The sequence below is a fragment of the Strongylocentrotus purpuratus genome, unplaced genomic scaffold (assembly GCF_000002235.5).
Source record: "Strongylocentrotus purpuratus isolate Spur 01 unplaced genomic scaffold, Spur_5.0 spur5_scaffold_13, whole genome shotgun sequence".
NCBI lineage: Eukaryota > Metazoa > Echinodermata > Echinoidea > Camarodonta > Strongylocentrotidae > Strongylocentrotus > Strongylocentrotus purpuratus.
Genome location: NW_022145598.1, coordinates 28,192,747 through 28,216,778, shown reverse-complemented (window position 1 = coordinate 28,216,778; position 24,032 = coordinate 28,192,747). Strand labels below are relative to the sequence as shown.

Below are 24,032 nucleotides of genomic sequence, written 5' to 3'. Positions count from 1 at the left end.
TCAATTTTCATTTGAGAGAACCGATGATAACATGATATCCGCAATATATTTTGACTACTGCCCCAAGGGAGAAGACACTTAAAAGAAAAACAGAATTAGCAAAGATTGTCCATGACTAGGTTACAATCAATTGGAGATTCGCATAGATTTAGTGAAATCCTATTTCAATCATTCATAGTGAGCGTTTTTCTTACACTCAACACCCCCCCCCCCCCCTGAGAAAAAAGATAAATTTCTGGTCACAATTGTTTCCCCTTTTTTGCCGGGGGGGGGGGGGGGGCGCTCGGTCCCCCTGAATCCGCGCCTAGTAGTCATAGCAGTAGCAGTACACTAACGAAAATTATGTAGTGCTGAAAATATGTTTTTCGTTATGATTTGGACTCGTTGTGCTAAATTTTAGCACCTACAGAACCATTTCTGACGAAAGCTGCATAAAGCCATCATGGAATATGCTGGAGTCAGAGGATATTAGTTGCGGCAGGCAGCGTAAATTTTAATTACACAACTGTTTAGCTATTTTCGCGAACATTTCCAAAGAGACCGCTTGCGAAAAGCCAAGACTGTATTTTAAACCAGCACATGCGCAAATGGTAACCGTTAGTGATAGGGTTATAAAAATGAAGTGCTAAATCACGGTGCTGGGTACAAATTTGCACCACAGTGCCAAGTATAGCCCTTGGCGTGCATGCAGCGTTTAGGAAGCGATGACGAGCAGAAAAATGAGTGCTGGAAACCCGTACTATTCGAGAAATTGCACCAGAAGTGTGATCCTGCCTGTTTTAGCACTTGCAGAAACACAGGTAGTGCTGGCGCTCCATGCGCAGGCGCACCAGCGTTCTAGGTGCTAAGGCAGATGAGTGCTTCACACAAAAGAAATTCAAAGTAATTTAAAATTCAAATGAGATAGGTCGCCACTCGGCTATAAAGGAGAGGGGATCTGAGAAGGTATTCATCTTTTTGGGGAATGTAAGGTGGAAGGAGATTGTGTACTATGTACAAAGACAGTGTATTGAATGTGTGTGCATATTCCAGGTGCTAAGGCAGTGCTTCACAAGAAATTCAAAGTAATTTAAAATTCAAATGAGATAGGTCGCCACTCGGCTATAAAAGAGCGGGGTCTGAGAAGGTATTCTTTTCATTGCCTAATAATTCTGCTTGTGCACGATGATACCATTGAGCTTTAATGTTGTATCAGTATGCATGAAACAGTTTGGGGTTTTTACCCTTGGATACAAATACATGTATTATATTTTGAAGGGATGTTGTGATTTTACAATGCTTTTTGTCAATAAAGAAGTGAGTCTTTTTAACTCATATATGTGACTACCCATTCGTTACCATGAGTGTGACATGTGGCATCTTGCCAGTGAGGGGTATGTTTTCGGTGCTTAAAGTAGGTTGAAAATAATGTTAGGGCTGTTTAACAGAAGGGTGAGTTTTCAGCACTACAGGTGTGATTTTGTGCATGCTGTTTGTGTGTGTTCTTTAGTACTATATTGGGTGCAAAAGTGTTAGCACTAGTAGTGCCGTTTTGAGTGCTCTAAACGGGGTTATTTAATGCACTAGAAGTGTGGTTTTTGCGAGCTACATGCGTCTAATAGCACCAGAAGTGTAAAAAGGCTTACACTTAAAGTGTTTAAAGTAGCACTTGGACTGGTGTTGAATTATAGCACGTGTACAAGTGCTACTTTAGCACAATTTGGGCAGTCCCTATGCGTGTCCTTACAGGTGCTGCCTCCAAATCTTGAGGTGTCAAAATTAGCATTTGATTTTTTTTAGAGTGTGCAACCTAGCTTTTATTTATTTATTTATTTATTTATTTGAACATATTTCATCAGGATAACAAGATCAGAAAGGACTGGTTTACATCCTGGTCCTGAATATTAAAAGCTTACACTAAAACATCAAAACAGAATAATCATACATATATAATGAGAATTGTTAAAATACTCATGAAGTCATGATAAAAATATATAGTGACCATAATCTTGAGTAAAAACCAAGTCAAAAATACATGATATTTAATTAAATATATAAAAACACAATAATGGAATCAAGTAATCAACTAATCTATTCAAAATCAAAACTCTATCAAACTATAAAATGAACTTATATCATGAAGTACCAAATTAAACTTATAGCAAAAAGAGCAAAAACAACGATGATATTATTCATAATTTGCTGAAATAGGTTTTTTTTATACATGTTTTTAAAACAGTCGATGGATTGTTTATCATTCATCGATCGCTCCATTGGTTAAGGATAGCGTAATACAATCTTGGATTATTGGGCTCGAGTATCAGCATTTATTCTGTTCTATCTTTAGACTTTATAAGTAGTGAGGCAAAGCAATAAGTAATCAAAGTCTATGTACAGCTCGTCTCTAGCAATTCCAAAAATACCGCGGAAGGTTAAATGGTAGTCTCTCCCCCTGTCCACACACAACATTTTCCGTGATTAGGCGTGATACCGTTTCGCGATAGTTATACAGTTTCGTGATAGTTATACGATGAAATTGTGTGTGTGGAGGCTCACTAACGATACGTCGTATAACGAAACGTCATATAACGAAACGCAGGTTAGGGCATCGTTTCGAACTAGAACTCAATAAAGAATCACGCCTAATCACGGAAGGTGTTGTGTGTGGACGTAACTAGTGTAACTATACTAGTGTAACTTACTGGGCTGGGCTTAACACGACCTCGCGCGAAAAGAGACCTGACCTCTCATTTCCGCTTCCATTTCATGACCGCAGTAGCAAACTGCGCACCTATACGACATTTCACTGTAGAGTTTCAGGATTACTTTCTTCTGTGTGTGGACATCCTGGAATTTATACGATGATTATTTATACGACGTTTCTTGTGTGTGGACACTCTGAAATTTATACGATGATTCTTTATACGACGTTTCGTTATAGAGTTTCGGGATAAATTGTTTTGTGTGTGGACACGTTTTCTGTCTCTAATTGTTCGCACAGTATATTTGACTGAAGTGTCTAAACAGCTGTGTAAAGAAATACGCGCATGGATGGTAATTTATTATGACGCCCTCTGGTGAAAATACAGCTATACAAATGATTTGAATTAATAGCTTTCAAAATCACGACATAACCTATTTTACAGCCTTACTTCTTTACGCTAGTTTGTTTGGGAGAAGATATCAGGGAAATAACAAGACAGTTATACGATTTGAAAGGATGATTGATTCTTTTATCAAACCAATTTTTTTTTAAATGGAGAGTTCGATTATTTGAACGTTCCTCTCTTCCTCACATATTCCTGCACGACGTTAATAAATGATATGTCTACTCCGCATCCTATGAATAAAATACCAAGTAAAAATCAGTGTTCCTTTGTGAAGAAGTCAATTCTTTGTCAATAATTATTCGAGTGCAATTATTTTTCTACGTGCGTGCTAAATTTGATATTTTTAACACAATATGGACAATGAAATTGCAATTTGCTGCCTGGTAGACGTGGGGGGGGGGGGGCGATTTGTTCTGATGTAACATATTACAACTCATGTCTTTTGTATAACTTGGGCGGACGAGAGCGAAGCAAGTGGAAGTATAAAGGTGACATCGTCACAAAAGAAATTACAAGTTGTGTTAACAAATGAGATAGTGGCATAGCTGCAGGGGGCTACGGGGCACAACCCCTATCCTATGATGAAGAAAAAAAAGAAAATAAAAGATAGTTAGAGAGAGAGAGAGAGAGAGATGAGGGAATAAGAGGTGGAGATAGAGGGGAAGAGGGAGGGAGAAAGAAAGAGAGATTGGGGGAGAGGAAGGGAGGGAGCGAGAGAGAGAGAGAGAGAGGGAGAGAGAGAGAGAGAGAGAGGAAAGCATGAGGAGAGGAGGAGGGAGGGAGGGAGGGACGAAGAGAAAAAAGAGATGATAATACCACCCGACCCTCTCGAACCCCACTCTTTATCGATACCCTGGTTCGCCGCTTCATGTTGGCAGTACCCCCTGCATCGCTGGTCTCCTGCTACGCCAATGAGTGCATGTAGGAAAAGCAGCAATGATTCAAATGATGCGTTCCGTCTCTATAACTGCGCTTACATCCTAATGAGTATAGAATAGATCATATCGAACGACTGATGAGGAACGGATATACCTCGATTCATTCCCAACATGTTGCTACGAGAGTCTTTCTTCTTAATTTTCACCAGATGCCTGCTACTTGGTAAGAACTTTGAACTATTGTATCAAGGCATTCTTTTATAATCATCTACTTTGTTTATGTATTACAAAATTCTAAGATTACAGTAGACAATGACAATTTTGTATATAGTACTATTATCATATACTATTTACGTCTTATAGAGAGAGAAGATAAAAGGAAGAAATAAGATAATCAGGAATCAAATTCATGTGCATGATGTCAAATGTGTTTTGCATTAAGTTTGTAGGCCAAACTATTTTCGCTTTGTGTTTTTATCTATAATTGATTTATTGTTTCTGTAGGAATTTTCGATTTGATATTTGTTATGATTATTTTATTGCATATTCACAAAATATCTCATCAAATTGTACTTTGCCTTTTTCGCCATGAAGGACATGCAGTGTCAACTCGGAGTTGCGAGCAGTTCAGTCAACAACGTTGCCCCGTGGTTGAAAGAAATGGGCAACTTGTACAACAAGTGCTTACATCTGTCAACTTTCCCACCCACTTGTATCGCAACTGCCACACAAAGTCTAGAAACAACACTGTGGGTGTATGTACCACACCACATCTCACAGGTCAGTCCAGAGGTCAATGCTGTCTTTGTTCGTTTGTTTATTTATTTATTTGTTTTATAAGAACAAAATAGGTTTATTTTGATAAACATTTAATAATAACAGTTTTGTTAACATCCTGATAGCCTCAACAGCATTATGAGGACCTGCAATCATATTATTATTGTTGTTGTTATTATATTATTATCATCATTCTGTAAATAATGTAAATTTAAATGCGTTTAAATGTCAAATAACTATGTATATATTGTAACGAACCAGTTCGCCACAATTTAAGTTATCTTGCAGAAAACGTAGAGGGCGCAGTAAGCTTTTGGGCGTAAGGGCTCAGAGCGCGATTACGGACGCACCATGCGTAAAGCAGCTCTCAGAGCGTCTCAAAAGCTATAAATAGCAGTGACCAGCAGATATTTCGGCACTTCGATGCCAGCTCTCGTCTTGGTCAGATAGCGAACTCTCCGCTTTGCTCCAGCTGAGCTAAAGTAAGGAAAATGACTGGAAGCTAGAAATAGAGTTCCTACAGTAGGCAATCCCTGCCTTGACTACTTGTTGAGATTAATACAGGTAATTGGTGTCGGTGTTATAATTATGATAACGTGTTGGAGAAGTTGACTTATGTTTGTATTAATAAAGTATACAGTTAAACAATCCATCGTTTCATACGTGTGATTAGTTGAGTCTCCATAGACTGATGTATATAACCCTCTCATAGAGAATACACATCCACCTATCCAAAACACCTCTCATCTCCACACTCATATACTTTGGGAAAACGGAGCCACGTCAGGCCTCTAAACTACAAGCCAAATAGAAACCGCTCGCATTATTCAGGATGGCAAATTCTTCGTCAGATGACGGTGATAGAGGCAAGGGACAGGCCAGCCCTCCAGCATCCAGGACCCGTTCTAGGATGGAGGGCCGTAACAATATTATACATATGGGACTAACCTCGATTAGCATTAAACTTTTGTTAATTCCTTTTACCAAAAATATAGCTACGTGTGCAGCATATATCTATTCGCCCAGTGGCGGATTCAGGGGGGGGGGGGGGGTGGCGGGGGGCCCGCCCCCCTGGGAAAAAAAAAGAAGGGGAAAAAAGAAGGAAAAAAAGGGGGAAAGACTTTTATTTTTTTGAAAAAAGTGTTCTTCCCCCCCCCCCCCCCAAGCCACTGAACGAAATATCTGACGACGTAATTTTTCGAATTTCTGGGGCCCCAAACAAAATCTGCTCTCCACCCCCCCCCCCCCTCCGCAAAGAGAGAGAGAGAGAGAGAGAGAGAAGAGGAAGAAGAAAGGAAAAGGGGAAGAAGGAGTTCGGGGGGTGGGCCTTGTCTCTCAGGCTGTTGCCTCCCCCCCCCCCCCCCCCCCCACCCAATCAAAAAAATAAGAGAGAAGAAAGGAGATGGAAAGAAAAAAGAAAAGAGGAGATAAAGGAAACGAAAATTGAGGAAGAAGAAGAGAAAAGAAGGGGCCGGGTATCAGTTGCAAATTTTCCGCCAATAAGTTGTGGATCGGGGTGGGGTGGGGTAAAAGGCCCTTGCCTCCCCCCGCCCCAGCTAAAAAAAAAAGAGAGAAGGAAGGAAAAGGAAAATAGGAGAGCTAAAAGGGACCGAAAAAGAGAAGAAGAAAAAAAATTAAAAGAAGGGGAAATAGATCATTTTCGGTTAATCCCGCCAACAACGTGTGGAGAAGCATGGGGGCCGAAAGAACCTTGCTCCCCCACCCTCCCCCCCCCCCCCCCCACCCCCAGCAAACCTAAAAAAGTAAGGGAAGGGAAAGGGAAAGAGGAGAGAAAGGGAAAGAAGAAAGGTTGGGGAGATCAGTTGCGATTTGTTGTGATCGGGGAGGGGTAACGGGGCAAATAAATTTAGACGTGGTTTAATTCTAATTCCATAACGGTGGTTTACACATTATATAATTTTTTCTCATTTTTTAGTATAGTATTAATGACTGCTTTGAGAGAAATAGTTGTTTTATTACGCTCAAGGGAAGGTTAGAATTGTGCTATTCCCCGAGGCTTGCCGAGGGGAATAGCCCAATTCTAACCTTCCCGAGAGCGTATGAAAACAACTATTTCTCGAATATTAAAGCAGTCATTAATACTTTTATATGCCGAAAAAAAATAGACTAAAAAATGAAAAATTAAAAATATTTATCGAAGACGGGATTCGAACTCTTGCGTACATCAAGAGGTGTACCGAAAACCAACGCTTAGACCACTCGGCTATGACCCGCCGTTAACATGCTTGGCAGTTTTCTCCATATATACATTAAAATGGATTGAAACCGGCTTCGCGTGTGATGAATGCTTCGCAAAAGCTCCATATACGGACTCTTCTTTTACTTTTGCAATGCATATTGGCACGAACTTAGATCAAGATCTATCGGCAGATGTTGTTTTTAATACTAGCAGTCATTAATACTTTTATATGCCGAAAAAAAATAGACTAAAAAATGAAAAATTAAAAATATTTATCAATTTTGTCGAAGACGGGATTCGAACACTTGCGTACAACAAAAGTGTACCGAAAACCAACGCTTAGACCACTCGGCTATGGCCCGCCGTTTGACATGCTCGGCAGTTTTCTCCAATATATACATTAAAATGGATTGAAACCGGCTTCGCGTGTGATGAATGCTTCGCAAAAGCTCCATATACGGACTCTTCTTTTACTTTTGCAATGCATATTGGCACGAACTTAGATCAAGATCTATCGGCAGATGTTGTTTTTTTGTTTTTGGAAGTTTATTTTCGTCTTCATGTCAACAATGCAAGATAAAATTGTCGGTAAGATCGATCGAGATTCAATTGTATTGAAATTACCGACCAATCCTTCGCACACATACGGCATCCTCCATTGCTCAAACCATTTTTTAACATGTAAACCTATGGGGTAACCATGGACGCTGACCAACTTTTTTTAATAACCATGGTTATTAAAAATATTGAAATGTTTTATGCATGGTTACCGAGAATTTTACAGGAACAGTTGAAGTTTATGATGCAATTCGACCAATCAGATGGCTGGATTTCTTAAGTGAGGTATATGATAAATTATATTTTGTATGCGTTTGTTTGTAAAATGACAAATTCCTAAATTTAAAGCCAGGCAAGAAATATGCTTCTTGAGATGCCTACATGTCAGGGCCCGCAGAACGGCGGGGATCTGGAGCCTCCAGCTCCCCCCTCCCCCACACACACCTTTTTTGAAGAAGGAGTATATTCAAGAGAAATATAAAGAAAGAGAGCAAGAAAGAAAGAATAGTTAACTGCCAGTGTCACAACAAAATAAGGTATCAAAAATGCTCATCTGACCGTAATTAAACGCCTAAAACCCCTGCGCTTCCGGGGGTTCTGCCCCCTGGACCTCGCCTAGGGCCCTAAGGCGGACCACTGGATGCTAATCAGACGGTAACTTAATGCCTAAAAACCCTGAGCATCAGGGGGGCTCCGCCCGCTGGACCTTACGCCAATCAGTTTCCTGCCTGTGTCACAAATAAGGTATACAAATATGTTCATCTGACCGTAATCATTTATTAATGCCTAAAACCCCTGAGATTCAAGGGTTTCCGCACCCTCGACCCCACCAGGGCACTAAGGCGGGCCCCTGCATGCGTATCTGACAGTAATTTATTGCCTTAAACCCCTGAGTTTCCGGGGGCGGACAAGGTATCAAAATATGTTCATCTGACCGCAGGCGCGTAGCCAGGGCCCCCCCCCCAAAAAAAAAAAAAAAAAAAAAAAAAAAAAAAAAAAAAACGCCGGCCAAAAAAAGAGAGGAAAGAAAAGGAAGAGGACGTACGAAGAAAAAGGAGCAGACACAAAACATATTTGAAATTCAGACAAGGATTAAGAGTCGAGAACGGTACAAAGAATCATCATCTTTCTCTAATAATTTAATGAAACGTAAAAGCTTTCGCGCTTTGCGCGGGAGGGGAAAACTGAATTCAGACAAGGATTAAGAGTCGAGAACGGTACAAAGAATCATCATCTTTCTCTAATAATTTAATGAAACGTAAAAGCTTTCGCGCTTTGCGCGGGAGGGGAAAACTGAATTCAAACGAGGATTAAGAGTCGAGAACAGTACAACACATCGTCTTCTTTGTCTAATGATTTAGTTAAACGTAAAAACTTCCGCGCTTTGCGCGGGAGGGCGCGGGGGGGGGGGGGTAAACTGAATTCAGACGAGGAATATTTTCGAGAACGGTACAACAAATCCTCTTCTTTCTCCTAATGATTTAATGAAACGTAAAAGCTTCCGCGTATCGCGCGGGAGTGGGGGGGGGGGGGGGAACTGAATTAAGACGAGGATTATTTTCGAGAACGGTACAACGAATCGTCTTCTCTCTCCTAATGATTTAATGAAACGTAAAAGCTTCCGCGCTTCACGCTTCAGGGTGTAAACAAAATTTCCGCAGTTTTTTTTTTATTTGCACACACTTCGCTGTATCTTTTATCACACATTGTACATACATTCTGCACTGTACTTAACCACAGGGTTGAATCCAGCTGGCGGCGGGGGTGGGGGCCCAATTCGTGAAAAAATATTTAGCGGTGAATAATTGGGGGGGGGGAGGTAGTCAGCACGACAAAAGAAAAATTGAGCAACAACAACAACACTTAAAAACAAAAAAATAACGTAATACCTCCCCCCACTCCTTTTCTTTTTGGGCCAGGGGAGGGGGCCCGCCCCCCCCCCCCTTTAACCACCACTGTCTAACCATTACAACAATACTAGGCGGTGGCCGGTACTGCAACTGAAGAAGAAGAAGAAGAAGAAGAAGAAGAAGAAGAAGAAGAAGAAGAAGAAGAAGAAGAGAAGATGACGATTAACGAGAAAATACCTCTTTTGGAACTTTTTGATAGAACTGACGGATTCCCGCACGAAAAGTTTTTTCCGATTTCTATTTTTCTCCCTCCCCTCCCCTTGATCCTATCCCCGTACCCTGACTAAGAGCGCCTCGAGACAGCCGATGGGAGATATTTCAATGAAAATAATGTTATTCATTGTCATTTACGTCAGTTATGTTTGTTTGTTGTTGTTATTTTCAGTGATCATAGAGTCAACGGAGGAAGCGCCGACCAAGCCTACGACGAGCCCTACGACTACGATGACGAAACGCTCAGACACAACGACTTCTCAAAACACCACTACCTCTGGTATGTCTAGGCAATGGTACCATGGAAGTGACGTCATGCATCTGATTATTATCATAATGGGTCTAGCCACTATATCCCCCTTCTCTCTTTCTCTCTCTCTCTCTCTCTCTCTCTCTCTCTCTCTCTCTCAGTCTTTAACTGACTCTATTGTTCTTTCCGTTCCTGTCACGGGCTTCGCTAAATTGTTATCAAGGGGGGGGGGGGAATGACCGTCTATTTCTTATTTTGTTCTAGTCTTGTTTTTCTTCGTTCTTCTTTCATTAGCGTCGCTAAAACACTTGATAAGGGGGCACTGCCCGTCAATTTTAGTATTTTATCTTTTTGCCTACAGGTTAACGACAACGTTCTTCTTGTTCTTCTCCCCTCTTTGCATGGCTCCTTCGTCGAATCATTTGATCATTTTTTAATTTTTTTAATTCCATTCAGAGTCGGTGACAGCAAAAACCAGAACAAAGTCCGAGCCGAGCACTACGGCCACGATGACGGAAAGGTCAGACGCAACGACATCGCAAGCAACCCCAACCTCCAGTAAGAGAAACATTAACATGACGTCCTGTATTTTTTAAAATAATGAGTCTAGCCACTATAACCCCCTTCTCTTTTTCTCTCTCTCTCGCATTCTCTCTCACTCTTCCTCTCTGTCTCTCTGTCTCACTCTCTCTCTCTTAGTCTTTATCTGATTTTTTAAAAGTCCTTTCCTATCGCTGGTGTCGGTAAAACATTTTTTAAAGGGGAAGTGACCGTCTAATTCTTTTTTCCTCGAGTTTAACAGCAGTTAAATGATTTGGCAAAATAAGACCCTTCGACTTTGTCAAAGCACCACTAAATCCAGTGTCCTGCTATACCTCATAAAATAAATAAACTGTTAAAGTTTATTTTAAAAAAATGTTCTTCGTTTTGGCCATCTATTCCTGTTGAGGTTTCATTCCTAATATTATGCCTTTGAACGTATGACTTCATTTTTGTATAAACGTTTCAGAGTCAGTGGAATCATCAACTACGGACGCGACGACCAAGGCAACGACTAGCTCTAGGACCACGGTGTCAGACACAACAAAATCGCAAGAAACCACCCCCTCCGGTAAGTAAGAGAGAAAATGAAATGATGTTATGCATTTGATTATATATGTTTAGCCACTTCCCCTAATCCACCCCCCTCTCTCTCTCTCTCTCCCTCTCTCTGTCTTTCTCTCTCTCTCTGTCTCTGTCTCTGTCTCTCTGTCTCTCTATCTCTCTGTGTTTCTTTCTTTCTATGTCTGTCTGTCTGTCTCTGTCTGTCTGTCTCCCTCTCTCTCCCCCCCCCCTCCTCCCCTCCTCTTTCATTCATAAAAATAAATATAACTGTAAGAAATAACATTGTGAATTTGCCAAAATCTGTAATGGTGAGCAAAGTATCTTTACATATTGATTATTAAAGCTTTAATTTTGTTCATGTCTTTGCATCTTTTTAAGTAACATTATTTTCGTTATCATTATTATTATTATTATATTCATCATATCATCGTCATTATATTATCTATATTTCTTTAAATATTTCAGTTACGACCCAAATAATCACTATGTTTACTTTCTTCAAATTGAGTAATTTACATATTGTATTTTCATCTTTTTAAGCATGCTCATCTTCTCCGATGGAATATGAATTCGGCGGGTCGTTCTACAATTTCAGCACTTGCAAGATCGATCAAGCTTCTGCGGTTTTAGCTTGTTCCCAATACGGATCCCATCTGGTCTTCATCGAGTCGCAGGAGGAAGAGGACTTCATCGCGCGGAGTCTTCAGCACAGATGGGACTACTGGATCGGGCTGACCGGCTCGAGTCTTAGTGAGGCAAAGTGGCTAGATGGATCGAATCTTACGTATAGCAATTTTGAAAGTGAATCGTTCAATGATAATGGAAACTGTTTTCGAATTATGGTTTGGTATCAAAATGTGGCTGATCGTTTGGATCTTTGGCAGGATAAGGATTGCTCCATACAATTAAGATTCATATGCGAGAAAGAAGTGGGGATATAAAAATTGGATTGGTTTCTTTCAATTGTTCATACCACCTGGTTGCACCACTGATTGCATCTGAACACCTAGATGGAGGCAAGTGAATACCCCCCCCCCCCCTCCCACCAAAAAATACCAAAAAAATATACAGATCTTTAGGAATGTCGATTTTTTTTTTTTTTTTTGTAGTTCCATGCATTTATTTTTACACGAAGAGCACTTTAAAAAAAGAGTGTTAATAAGTGTTTAGTTATGATGTTTAAAAGACAGAGCACTTTTCATCTTTACATTCAAGCAATTTAAAAATAATCATATTGATGATGAGCATTAGTGGTGGTTTGTTCTTTTTGTGCTTTATAGAATCTCATTTTTATTGCCAAGAGACTTTTTTCAAACTTCATAGAAAAATAATAGTTAGTACTTCATGAATTGATGAAACGTCAAAGATATTTGATTACGACATAAAAGTGCAGTTTGTGTGGTAAAGTATTTATAGGGTCTATGATACAAATATACATATACTTACTTTTTTTAAATTTTAATTGTGGTAATTGGTGACCCCAAAAAGCTGACCGTACCCCCCCCCCCCCCCATGAAAGAAATATTGATCGGCCAAATTTTCAAATGTTGGGACCCCCAAAAAATATATATATGTCCTCTTACAGTCAATACTTTATCTTCCAAACTTAAGGTAAAACAAGAGATAATATAATGTAAGAAGCTCAGTTTATAAATCATTAACTATTTATACACTGCGTCCCATAACAAATTAAACTCGAAAACAAATAGATCTTGTGAATATTTACGACGTGTATAATAGGATTCCTTTTTCCATAGAGTAGAAGTGTAATGCTTTCCTATGATACATTGATTAAATCTAAACACCCTTCACTGAGCAACATTGTTTTGAAAATGCCATATTAACTTCCACTTGTGCCAGATTTGTGTGAAAGAGTAAAACCGTTAGTATTGTGGAAATATTGTCGATGGTGAGGGTACGAGGGTATATTTTAGTTCGTGAATGGGTATTTGTAATGAACAGTGTTTTTGCAATTTCAAAACTGCCATAGGTTTTTAAAAGAGCAAGTTAAACGATATTTAAAAAACAAGAAACAATTTGATGGGCGCTTTATATTTTGATAATAATATTAATCGTACGAGTATTGTTGATTTTATTATTATTATCATTATTATCACAATTATTGTTATTATTATCATGACTATTGCTAGGACTGTTATTTTCCAAACTAATGATAATATTTGCCGTTAGTAAAGCTGATGTAAAAGTTAATCTGGAAACAATGGTGTTGCCCCTTTTACAGGATGATTTATTATCTAAAGTTATTGAAATAGTAGCATTAGTGAATAAATGTTTGTTTGACGTGCAATAATCTATTTTCAGTTTGTATCTTGTCAATTGTTTTTGTTTGAGTAAGAAGAAGAGAGATACACAGCACATAGGAAAGAGTGGAGAGGAGAAATTGAGAGAAGTTGTAAAGAAAGAAATATATAATTTAGTGAGAGAACTCGAAAGGAAGAGGTAAAGAGTGAGAGGATGTGAGGAGATATTGATTTAAAGTGAGAGAAATTTGTCATGAAAGAGATGTATGATATAGTGATATAATTTGAAAGGAAGACTCAGATAAAGATTACAAGAATAAGCGAAGGTGGTAAAGGGAGCGAATTGTTTAATGAAAGGGAGTGAGATCATTTAAAAGAGAGGAAAACAAAAGAGTGAGAGAATATCTTTTAAGACATAGAAATACAAAAAGGTAAATGGATTTGAATGGAAGGAGATGATGAAAGGAGAGACATTTTTAATTATGTATTTTAAAAATGATAATAAGCGGTATAAATGATTGAGAGAATTTAAATAGACGTGATGTACATATAAACTGAGAGAATGTGCGGATAAAAAAAATGAAATTAGAAAACTTCTTTTATCACGTTTTATACAACCCATCATCGGGAAAGGGTGATTAGTATTTTCTACTATGAACGGAAAGAAGCTTATACCTACGATTAGACTTAGTGAACAGCGCCTCCTATTGGCGAAGTCCCGCAGCATAATAATAAAGGGAATATGAAAAAAACATGGAGCGTTATCAATCAGGCTCTTGGTAAGCAGAATAAAAAATCTGTTATTAAATGTATTTAATGTAATGCAAAAAAAATTACAACTGATATGGAAATTTGTAATATATTGAATGAACATTTTGTAAACATCGGTCATAACTTGAACCTTTCTTTTTCTTCGTGCAATAATAATTTTAAAAATTATGTAATTCAAAATGATCAACTGCATTTTTTAAACCTATTACTAGTAAAGAAATTATAGATATTGTAGACAAACTTAAGCCTAATTCTAGTACAGGTTATGATGAAATAGATATTAAAGTAGTAAAACCGATTATACATAAGATAAGTGCACATCTCAGTGAAATATTCAACCAGTGCCTTAAATGTGGAGAATTTCCTACATCGTTAAAGATAGCTCGTGTAATACCCATTTTTAAAAGTGGTCCACCAGAAGTGATGTCTAATTATCGTCCAATTTCTGTTTTACCTGTTTTTTCCAAAATTTTTGAAAGGTGTATTTATACCAGACTTTTACATTTTATTACAAAGTGCAATATTATAAACAATAACCAGTATGGATTTAGAGCAGGACACTCAACATCTTCAGCTTTGATAGATTTTGTTCATAAAGTGGGAAGTGCAATAGATAATGAAGAAACAACAATTGGCTTATTTCTTGATCTCACTAAAGCGTTTGACACGCTTGACCATAGTATTTTGTTGGATAAATTGTATATGTATGGAATTAGGGGTATAACATTGAAAATATTAAAAAAATTATTTATCAAATCGAAAACAATTTGTTGCATTAAATAAAAATAAATCACAGTTACAGCTAATTAAATGTGGAGTGCCACAAGGTTCCATTCTTGGACCACTTTTATTTATTTTGTATATAAATGATATTGTCAATGCTTCAAAAATTTTAAAATGTATTCTGTTTGCAGATGACACCAGTATTTTCCTTTCACACAAAAACAAACATACTCTTGAAACTACATTTAATATTGAGATTGGATTAATTGTTCAATGGTTTTACGCTAATAAACTTTCCATTAATGAAAAGAAAACCAATTTTATGATTTTTACCAAAAAGAAACTAAATATAGACTCAATAACAATCAAACTAGAAAATGCAAACATTCAGAGAGTTTCTTCAGCAAAGTTTTTGGGTGTTATTATCGATGATAAGTTCTCCTGGTCTAATCATATTGGTGTCATCTGCAACAAATTATCTAAAAGTATTGGTGTCATGTACAGATTGAAATCTCTCCCTAAAATTATACTCAAAATGATATACTATGCAATTGTGTACCCTTACTTACATTATGCTATTATTGTATGGGGCAATGCTGCATTAATTTATCAAGATAGACTGTTTAAATTACAAAAACGTGCATTAAGAATTATTAATCATTCTTCTTTTCTTGCCCATACCAATCCAATATTTTACTCATTAAACATGTTGCAATATAGGGATGTATATTTATTACAAGTAGGTGTTCTTATGTATTTATGTCACCACAATCTTATCCCTGATTCTATTTCCAAATTGTTTATTTTAAACTGTAATGTTCATAGTTATAATACTAGAAATGCTAAACAATTTCACTTGCCATTGACTCGTACAGTACTAAACCAAAAAATAATTATTTTCCAAGGACCCTTTTTATGGAACACTCTTCCCCATTATATTCATATATCTGTTAGTGTAAATGTTTTTAAACGTAGGTATAAGAAATTTCTTTTAGATAAACTGCAATAATCATTTAAGTTCAAGACATATTTTATTTGTTTGTTGTATGTATGTTTGTTGTCTTGATTTGAGTATAGTATAATGTTTAGTAACGGATATATTTCATATTTGTTTATTATAAAAAAGGGTCAACCTTTATATAAGGATTATCTTTTTCCTTTCAGGTTGCAACCTATTCAGTTTACTTTATGTCCAAATGTCAAATATGTTCGTAATGTGTATTTTATGTTATATAGCTGGTTGTTATATGAAATGTTGTCTTTTTAAACTGAATGAAATAAAATTGAATTGAATTGAATTGAATTGAATGTGTTTGCCTATTGACTTATACAAACAAAATCATTAATTTTATTTATATATTTTTTATAACGAAAATCACATCAGCCTCCTTTTAAAGACCTTGACCGGAGCGTACACAACCATACATCCACAGACGGCTAATGAAACACAAAATGCAAATACAAGAAAGAAAAAATTAAATACCCTTTCATTACTGAGAAAAATGAAAATTACAGTACAACTGCCGCCCCCTCCCAAATTTGCCTCGGTCAAGAGCCCCCGCGCCGCACGGACTTGGTTGACGTCATTCCGTGTAGACTCGAATTGTTTGCTATAATTCTTCGCCGCGCGATGTTCGAGATCTACATTGATTTTGCGTACCGTACCCTGCCCGGTTTCCGCCCGATGGGCAGTTTTTCTCAGATAACTTCTCTGAAAATGAATTATACAGGCGCTAATGTATACCAATTTGTTGCCGAAATTCTAGCAAATCTAGCTATGCCATTCTTACGCCCGAAATCATAAGCGATTGTCCGTAGCGCGCCGTCTGCGTGAGGCATTTTCCTTGCCTAATTCCGCCTAGACCCGCCCTAATTCCGCCCGATGGTGGGCGCGCATCAAAAGTATAGAAAAAGGAAACATCTCGGGTACACGTTAGGCCAAATCAAATTGCTTCCCAGTAGAATTCGATCTACATGTTATTTTGATAATTGATATTTCTTTCTTTATTTCTTCCCTTGCCTCTGTAGGCCTAATGCAAGTGCACTGTTATTTATCAGTTTCTGATCTGGAAAAACAATTTTTTACTGCCTTTGGAAAATCCTGCGACTTGTCTATGATGTTTTAATAATGTGTTCAGTCAAATCTTCAGTGTTCTATCGCTAATCGGGAGAGGGGAAGAAAAAAAAATCCACAATAACAACATTTTGTCAAAAAAAAAACTACCACTATTAAAGTAAACACTTTGGAAAGAGAGTAATGGCACTTCATTTTTTTTTTTTTTTTTTTAAACTGCAAATTATTCTCGACATCTCTCAAATCTTGATTAAAAAATAAATTAGCGTATATTTTTAGGATATTGGTTGGAAAAGCATAGCATTTTCGTCATAGGAATTATCATCATCGCCGACATCGTCTTAATCATCATCATTACAATTTTAGGGTAGGCCTATGTGACGCAAATGTGGTTTCCTGTTTGATTATTTGTTCAAGACTTCAAGTTGTTGTGTTTTCTGTTTTCTAGTTGTTCTAAATTATGCAGTATTTTATGCATTCAATAGTAATAGTTCAACTTGAAAGACAAAACTTTCCGAAATGATCTTGAAAACGAAGTCGTCGATTCACTTCCATGGCAAGTCAGTTTTTGCAAAGAATGTAGTAAATTTGGCACTATACCCCCACCCCCCCACATTTTCTACATAATGCTACATGTTAAATTCATCCATTCATCTATTTATTTATTCAATATTCATTCGTTTTATTGCCGAGAGATATTTATGTTATGGATAGAGATGAAAAATGTTCACCTTTTATTCGCCATAAAACTTTCGCAAAACTAACAACGTAAGAATCACCTTAGCAATTTGAAAGGCCTGACAGGCGTATGCCCTTAATGTATTATTTATACTACTCTTTCGATAGCCATTCATATAGGTTTATTTCACATGAAACAACAGACTGGGATTTTAGTTTCTACCCCTATATTTATTTTATTCACAGTCAACTGAGGGAAATTTATGGCAGCGAAAATGTCATGGTTCATGTTGGTCATGTTGGTAAAATTAGATAACACACAAACAATTGAAAAAAAAATTGAAAAATAATTATAGCCTAAAGCATAGAAGTATTAAGAAAGAAGGATATAAAATTGAAGAGGGAGACTAAAAGAAAAATGGGGAAAAGGAGGGATGTAATCGAAGAAACTTGAGGGAATAAATTAAAAAAGACTATAATAAACTCGGTATATAATATAAAACAAAACCTAATCAATCCTATGCATCCATCCTGTATCGTATTATAAACAAGCACTCTTTTCGCTACAAAGCCACGACGCTGGATTAAAAGGCGACACAACATGAATACAAACTTTTTGCAAATCTATACCAACCCTGGCAACTTTTTTAAAAGCCGGACCTATTTTTTGTCATTGGGATCACTGTCGGAGAACCGAACTTCAAGCATTTCTTAATATCAATCATATCTAATTTTGTCACAAAATTTAACTTCATGACTAGTAGGCCTACATTAAATTACAAATCAATAGACCACATCGTTACCCGAAATTGTCGGTTGCTCGAACGAACGGCCAAACATCATTGCAACATTCTTCGGGGGGAGGGGGGGGGGGGGGCTTCAATCCCGGCCTCCCACCTTATTCGCCTATCATAATAAGGACAATTACACCCCAGAAAACTACTCCCAAGGATAATTACCCAAAGGACAATTACCCCTCGACGACTCAAACTACGCCCAGAAAATTACCCCCGATGACAATTACCCCCATCTCTGAAACTTAACCCCTATATAGGACATTGACCCCCCCCCCCCCCGGGACAACCAAGAACAATACCCCCTGTTCATTAAAGGGGAAGTCAACCCCGATAATAAGTTGGGTAATTTTTAGGGGGAGATCATTTTCAGGGTGGGGGGGGGGGTAAAATTATTATCTATCCCAACATCGTATAAACGATGTTCACACAGGGAAAATTTTCTATAAACATGTTTAAAACTGTTGAGTTAAACACGTTTATACTAATCATCTCTAGATACGATGAATTTTAGCTGTGTGTGAAAAGGCTGCATGTTATTGCAATGACGACCTTCGTCATTGCCTTGTTTTCGTTCACATTCTGCCCAATAAATATTCTTCTTATCTTCGTCAGAAAATCGCATTCGTTTTGCACGTAGTGCTTGTTATTCCTAGTTAGGTGCTTTTCTCATGTCCATTTCCTTTCAAATTTCGTATGGTCAAGGGTGAGTTTATGTTACCCCTGGGGGCAATATGTCTTTCTACACAGCCATTCTCAATGTTTTCAAAGTAGTGGGCGTCATGATTCTCAGTATCATTATATGGCTGTATTCCTCTTTTCTTATGTACATAACAAAAGAGGAATACACCCTTGACCATTTTATTATTGTTTTGGTTTCGGCCAGGAATACAGACTGGTCAAATGGCCTAATCCATCAAAGTTATGAGTCATGTTTCGGGCTATACTGTAGGACTGGTAGGATTTCCCTGAATTCAAGTTCGGGGGGAACATGAAAGGAAGTGGACCTGTTGACCAATGAGAATTTAATATTGTATGACCCTTCCCACTTTCTCAAACTGTTGCCCACTGGCGTACCTATGGGGGGCAGGGGGCAGAGTGCCCCCCCCCCTGACGGGCTCCAGGGGGGAAAAAGAAAAAGGGGAAAGAAAGGAAAAGAAAGGAAAGGAAAGAAAAAGAAAAAAGGAAAAGGGAAGAAAAAAGGAAAGAAAGAGAAAAAAGGAAAAAAAGGAAAGAAAAAAGGAAGAAGAAGAGAAAAGAAAGAAAAAGGGAAAAGAAAAGGAAACGAATAAAAATGGGGAAATAAAAAAGACCATGGTCGTACGCACCAGGGGGGGGGGGCAGTTGACCCCAGATATTTTGAAAACGAACAGTTTTTTTCCTGAAAATGTAGTGTAGGCCTATACCAAATCCTTCAATTCTACTTTTGAAAATGCAAAAGTACCCTCTTGACCAGTTCGGTCGCTCGAACTCCCTTCACTCCTTTTGCTTTTGAGATTCTTCGAAAACTTTTAACGCATCTTTCCCCCTCCCCCACCAGAAAAATATTCCGCATACGGCCCTGAAAAATTAAAACAAATGAAAATAGGAAAATATAAGTGATATAACAAATTCGAAACTCTTCGCTGGCGCGAACTGCTTGCTAGCCTATTTTGTATTAAATGTTTTCACTTGCTCGTCCCCCTGAAAAAAGAAAAGGATTAGTATTGCCTAGAATACAATTGTGCCTGCCCCGACCTGCAACCATGGCAACAATAACACACAATACAGTGCGTCCCAGAAAAAGCGAAACCGAGAAGTATCGATGTTTTATCATAACTTAATCACAACCATAATGAATGAATGATACATATTTGGAAAGCTTAGAGTCTCCTCTTTCAGTTGATGCTACTCCGATGATGCATATTTGATGCATGAGTGATTAAAAGCAATTTGAAGGAAGGAAACCAAAAAGACATTTGGCGGGCGGTATCTGAATTTCGAAGAAAAAATCACATTTCTAGAAAGTTGAGTTTCTGCCCTTTCATAATTATGACACCTCAATCAGGAAAAATGAGCGAGGAATAACAAAGTTCTGTTTGTTTAAAGTAGCCCTTACATGTTCATAATTTTAACAAACGAATTCGTTTTCACTGGCATATTGCTCTGATTGTCTCATTTTCGCTCGCGTGAACATTGCCAGCACAAACCACTGACCTCTACCTCCTGAACGGATCATCGCCCATTCCCATTCACTATACGTTACGTACTAAAAGGCTGTATTGTCTGACCGTTCATGAATATTCATGTTTTTGCTAAACTCGGCAAAATGTTTGCTTTACTAAATGGAAAAATTACGGTGAGGGGTTGGATGAAATGGACATAATGAAATAGGCAGAAGTGATCTATGATAATTCATGCGTTTTATGTTTCGTGTGCTCGACCTATAATCTTCTAATCGCTTGGTAAACTGAGTCCAAAGTTAGACTTGTTTCACATGTGTATTATAGGCAATGACGAGCTTGCAACCTATTTTGAAAAATTACGGTGGGTGAACTTTCAAAAGTCAATGAGACATGAGTGCTCAAATGAAAGAGCTAGTGATAACGTACGTCGGGGTGGATGTGCTTTTCGTTTAAACAAAAAATGAATTTTTAACGATTTTTAAAAAAAACGTCCATAGGCTAACATGTTAAGCTGCTGGCGCTGACCATGCTCTGACGATAGGGGGCGTCGTGAAATGAGACTAAACGGAGCCATATGGTGCCTGCCGTAGCAAAAAGCAGATTTGACAAAAGACTTAACTTCGTTTCGTTGACAATCAGCCATGCATGAAGACTCTCGTCTACGGCTGATTGTCAATGAAACGGAGTTAAGTCTTTTGTTAATTTCGTTTATTGATACGGCAGGCAACCAGTGAAAACGAATTCGTTTAATAAAATTATGGAAATGCAAGCACTACTTTAAACAAACAGAACTTTGTCATTCCTCGCTCATTTTTCCTGATTGAGGTGTCATATAAAAGGGCAGAAACTCAACTTTCTAGAAATGTGAATTTTTTTCTCGAAATCTAGATACCGCCCGCCAAATGTCTTTCATATGGCTCCGTTTAGTCTCATTTCACAACGCCCCCTATCGTCAGAGCATGGTCAGATTCAGCAGCCTAACATGATGGACGTTTTTTTTAAAAAATCGTTAAAAATTCATTTTTTGTTTAAACGAAAAGCACATCCACCCCGACGTACGTTATCACTAGCTCTTTCATTGGAGCCCTCATGTCTAATTGACTTTTGAAAGTTCACCCACCGTAATTTTTCAAAATAGGTTGCAAGCTCGTCATTGCCTATAAAACACATGTGAAACAAGTCTAACTTTGGACTCAGTTTACCAAGCGATTTGAAGATTATAGGTCGAGCACACGAAACATAAAAAGCATGAATTATCATAGATCACTTCTGCCTATTTCGTTTTGTCCATTTCATCCAACCCCCCACCGTAATTTTTCCATTTAGTAAAAGCAAACATTTTGCCGAGTTTAGCAAAAACATGAATATTCATGAACGGTCAGACAATACAGCCTTTTAGTACGTAACGTATAGTGAATGGGAATGTGCGATGATCCGTGTAGGAGGTAGAGGTCAGTGGTTTGTGCTGGCAATGTTCACGCGAGCGAAAATGAGACAATCGGAGCAATATGTTGGTTTCCTTCCTTCAAATTGCTTTTAATCACTCATGCGTGAAATATGCATCATCTGAGTAGCATCACATGAAAGAGGAGACTCTAAGCTTTCCAAATATGTATCATTCATTAATTATAGTTGTGATTAAGTTATGATAGAACATCGATACTTCTCGGTTTCGTTTTTTCTGGGACGCACCGTATGTTGCTAAAAGAGACTAATTCATTTTTCTAGCTCGCTACACTCGCTCGCAAATAAAATGAATAGACATTGCTTTGGAAACATTATTGTGCCCACCCTTGACCTGCAACAATATCATTAAAAATGGAAGAGTTTTTTCGCCCTCTCGCCAAAAAGGAATTGAATCGCGTTAAACGCGATTGCGTCCATCCTGACCTGCCCCAATAAAAACAAGTTTATTTATTAATTTCTATTAAAAGAGAATTTTTTTGTTTTGCTTGCTCGCTATGCTCGCTCGCCAAAATGGAGTTGCCACCGCTAACGTGTCCGCCCCAACCTGCAACAACCAGTTAATAATTATGTACCAAACGTTATTCAAAGAAGTTTTGGTGTGCTCGTGCTCGCCAAAACGGAATTAACATCACCTTAGACATGGTTGTGTAAGCCCTGCCCTGCAAAAAAAAAAAAAAAAATCTGAAATTTATGAACCAATTATCATTACAAAAATTTTGCTCGCTCGCCAAAATAGAAATAACACCGCTTTTAATAATCACGTCCCTGACATGGAACAATGAACCCAAGTTTATATACCATATTTTCCCTATAAAAGAGAAGTGATTTTTTTTTGCTTGCTCGCTACGCTCGCTCGCAAAAATAGAAATAACACCGCTTTTAATAATCATGACATGGAACAATGAACCCAAGTTTTATGTACCATATTTTCCCTATAAAAGAGAAGTGATTTTTTTTTCGCTCGCTACGCTCGCTAGCTCGTGGAATTATGTGCCCACCACTAACCTGCTACAATATCATTAAAAAGAGAAATGTAGGGGGTTGCCTGCCCGCCAAAATGGGATTGACATTGCCTTAAACATGATTGTGCCCGCCCCCTACCTGCAACAATGAAACAAATTTTATATAGCAATTCATTGAGAGAAAGATGTATTTTCGCTCGCTAGCTAAAATGGGTATAAAATCACCCTAAACACAATATTGTTCCCGCGCACTGCATGGGACAATTGAACCAAGTTTAAGTGGCAATTATTAAAAAAGAAGTGATTTTTTTTCTTGCTCGCTACACTCGTTTGCAAAGAAATGAAATTAACGTCGCTAACAAGTGAATGTTCCCACCCCAACTTGCAACAATACCAGTTTATATACCAAACGTTACTTAAAGATTTTTCTTTTTGCTCGCTCGCTCGCCAGAAGTGAAAATTAGCATCGCCTTTTTTGTTTGTTTCGGTCGCTTGCCCCCCCCCCCCCCCCTGACGGAGTACCCCAGGTACGCCACTGCTGTTGTCCAATAACATTTTAGGAAAGTCCTACACTGGTCCATGTATTGTAAATGTGGTATAAGTGCGTGTAAGGAGGAGAGCTCCTCAGAAGAATGATCGGCGAAGAATAATCGACGGAGAAGAGTTGACAAGAATAATTGTTAGAGTCGGGTTGAGAATCGAAATGTAGAACTCAGACTTTTAGAAGAATTGAGAAGAACTATATCAGTCAGATTGAGAATCAATACCGAGAATAGTGACAGAGCCCAGAACTAAGAACTCAGATTCCGAAGCGGAATCAGAATGGGAACATTGTGATTACTGAGCAACACTAAGACTCTAAATCAGAATACAACTACAAAGCATCGTTCTTCGCTAGTCGATATAAAGGGGTGTTGACGGCCACAGAATGCTGAACGAAACTTCATAAGTCAAAACAGGGGCGGATCTAGCTTTTTGCTAAGGGGGGGGGTTGACCAAAATAATGACGATGCGGAGCATCGTCCACGAGCCGCGAAGCGGCGAGCCGATTTTTTTTGGGGTGTTTATTTGAACCCCGTAAGTGATGTTTTCCTGGCATCTATTAATACAATGGAGACCATAAAAAGCAGTGCATGATAACGTCTTTTTAAATCAAGT

General features: G+C 38.1%; 1 protein-coding gene across 1 annotated transcript; it reads left to right on the top strand.

The window, feature by feature from the left end:
- Positions 1 to 9,802: 9,802 nt before the first annotated feature.
- Positions 9,803 to 12,004, top strand: LOC105446388 (C-type lectin domain family 4 member E-like). Its single transcript, XM_030983790.1, has 4 exons — positions 9,803 to 9,905; positions 10,332 to 10,433; positions 10,885 to 10,986; positions 11,520 to 12,004. The coding sequence occupies exons 1-4, from the start codon at positions 9,857 to 9,859 to the stop codon at positions 11,918 to 11,920; spliced, it is 654 nt and encodes a 217-aa protein (XP_030839650.1). The 5' UTR covers positions 9,803 to 9,856; the 3' UTR covers positions 11,921 to 12,004.
- The last annotated feature ends 12,028 nt before the right edge of the window (positions 12,005 to 24,032 follow it).

Excerpts from the sequence above, each read along its gene's own strand:
- LOC105446388 (XM_030983790.1), top strand. The coding sequence starts at position 9,857 with ATGACGAAACGCTCAGACACAACGACTTCTCAAAACACCACTACCTCT. Across the intron at positions 9,906-10,331 it reads TCAAAACACCACTACCTCTG|AGTCGGTGACAGCAAAAACC; the intron begins GTATGTCTAGGC and ends AATTCCATTCAG. Across the intron at positions 10,434-10,884 it reads GCAAGCAACCCCAACCTCCA|AGTCAGTGGAATCATCAACT; the intron begins GTAAGAGAAACA and ends TAAACGTTTCAG.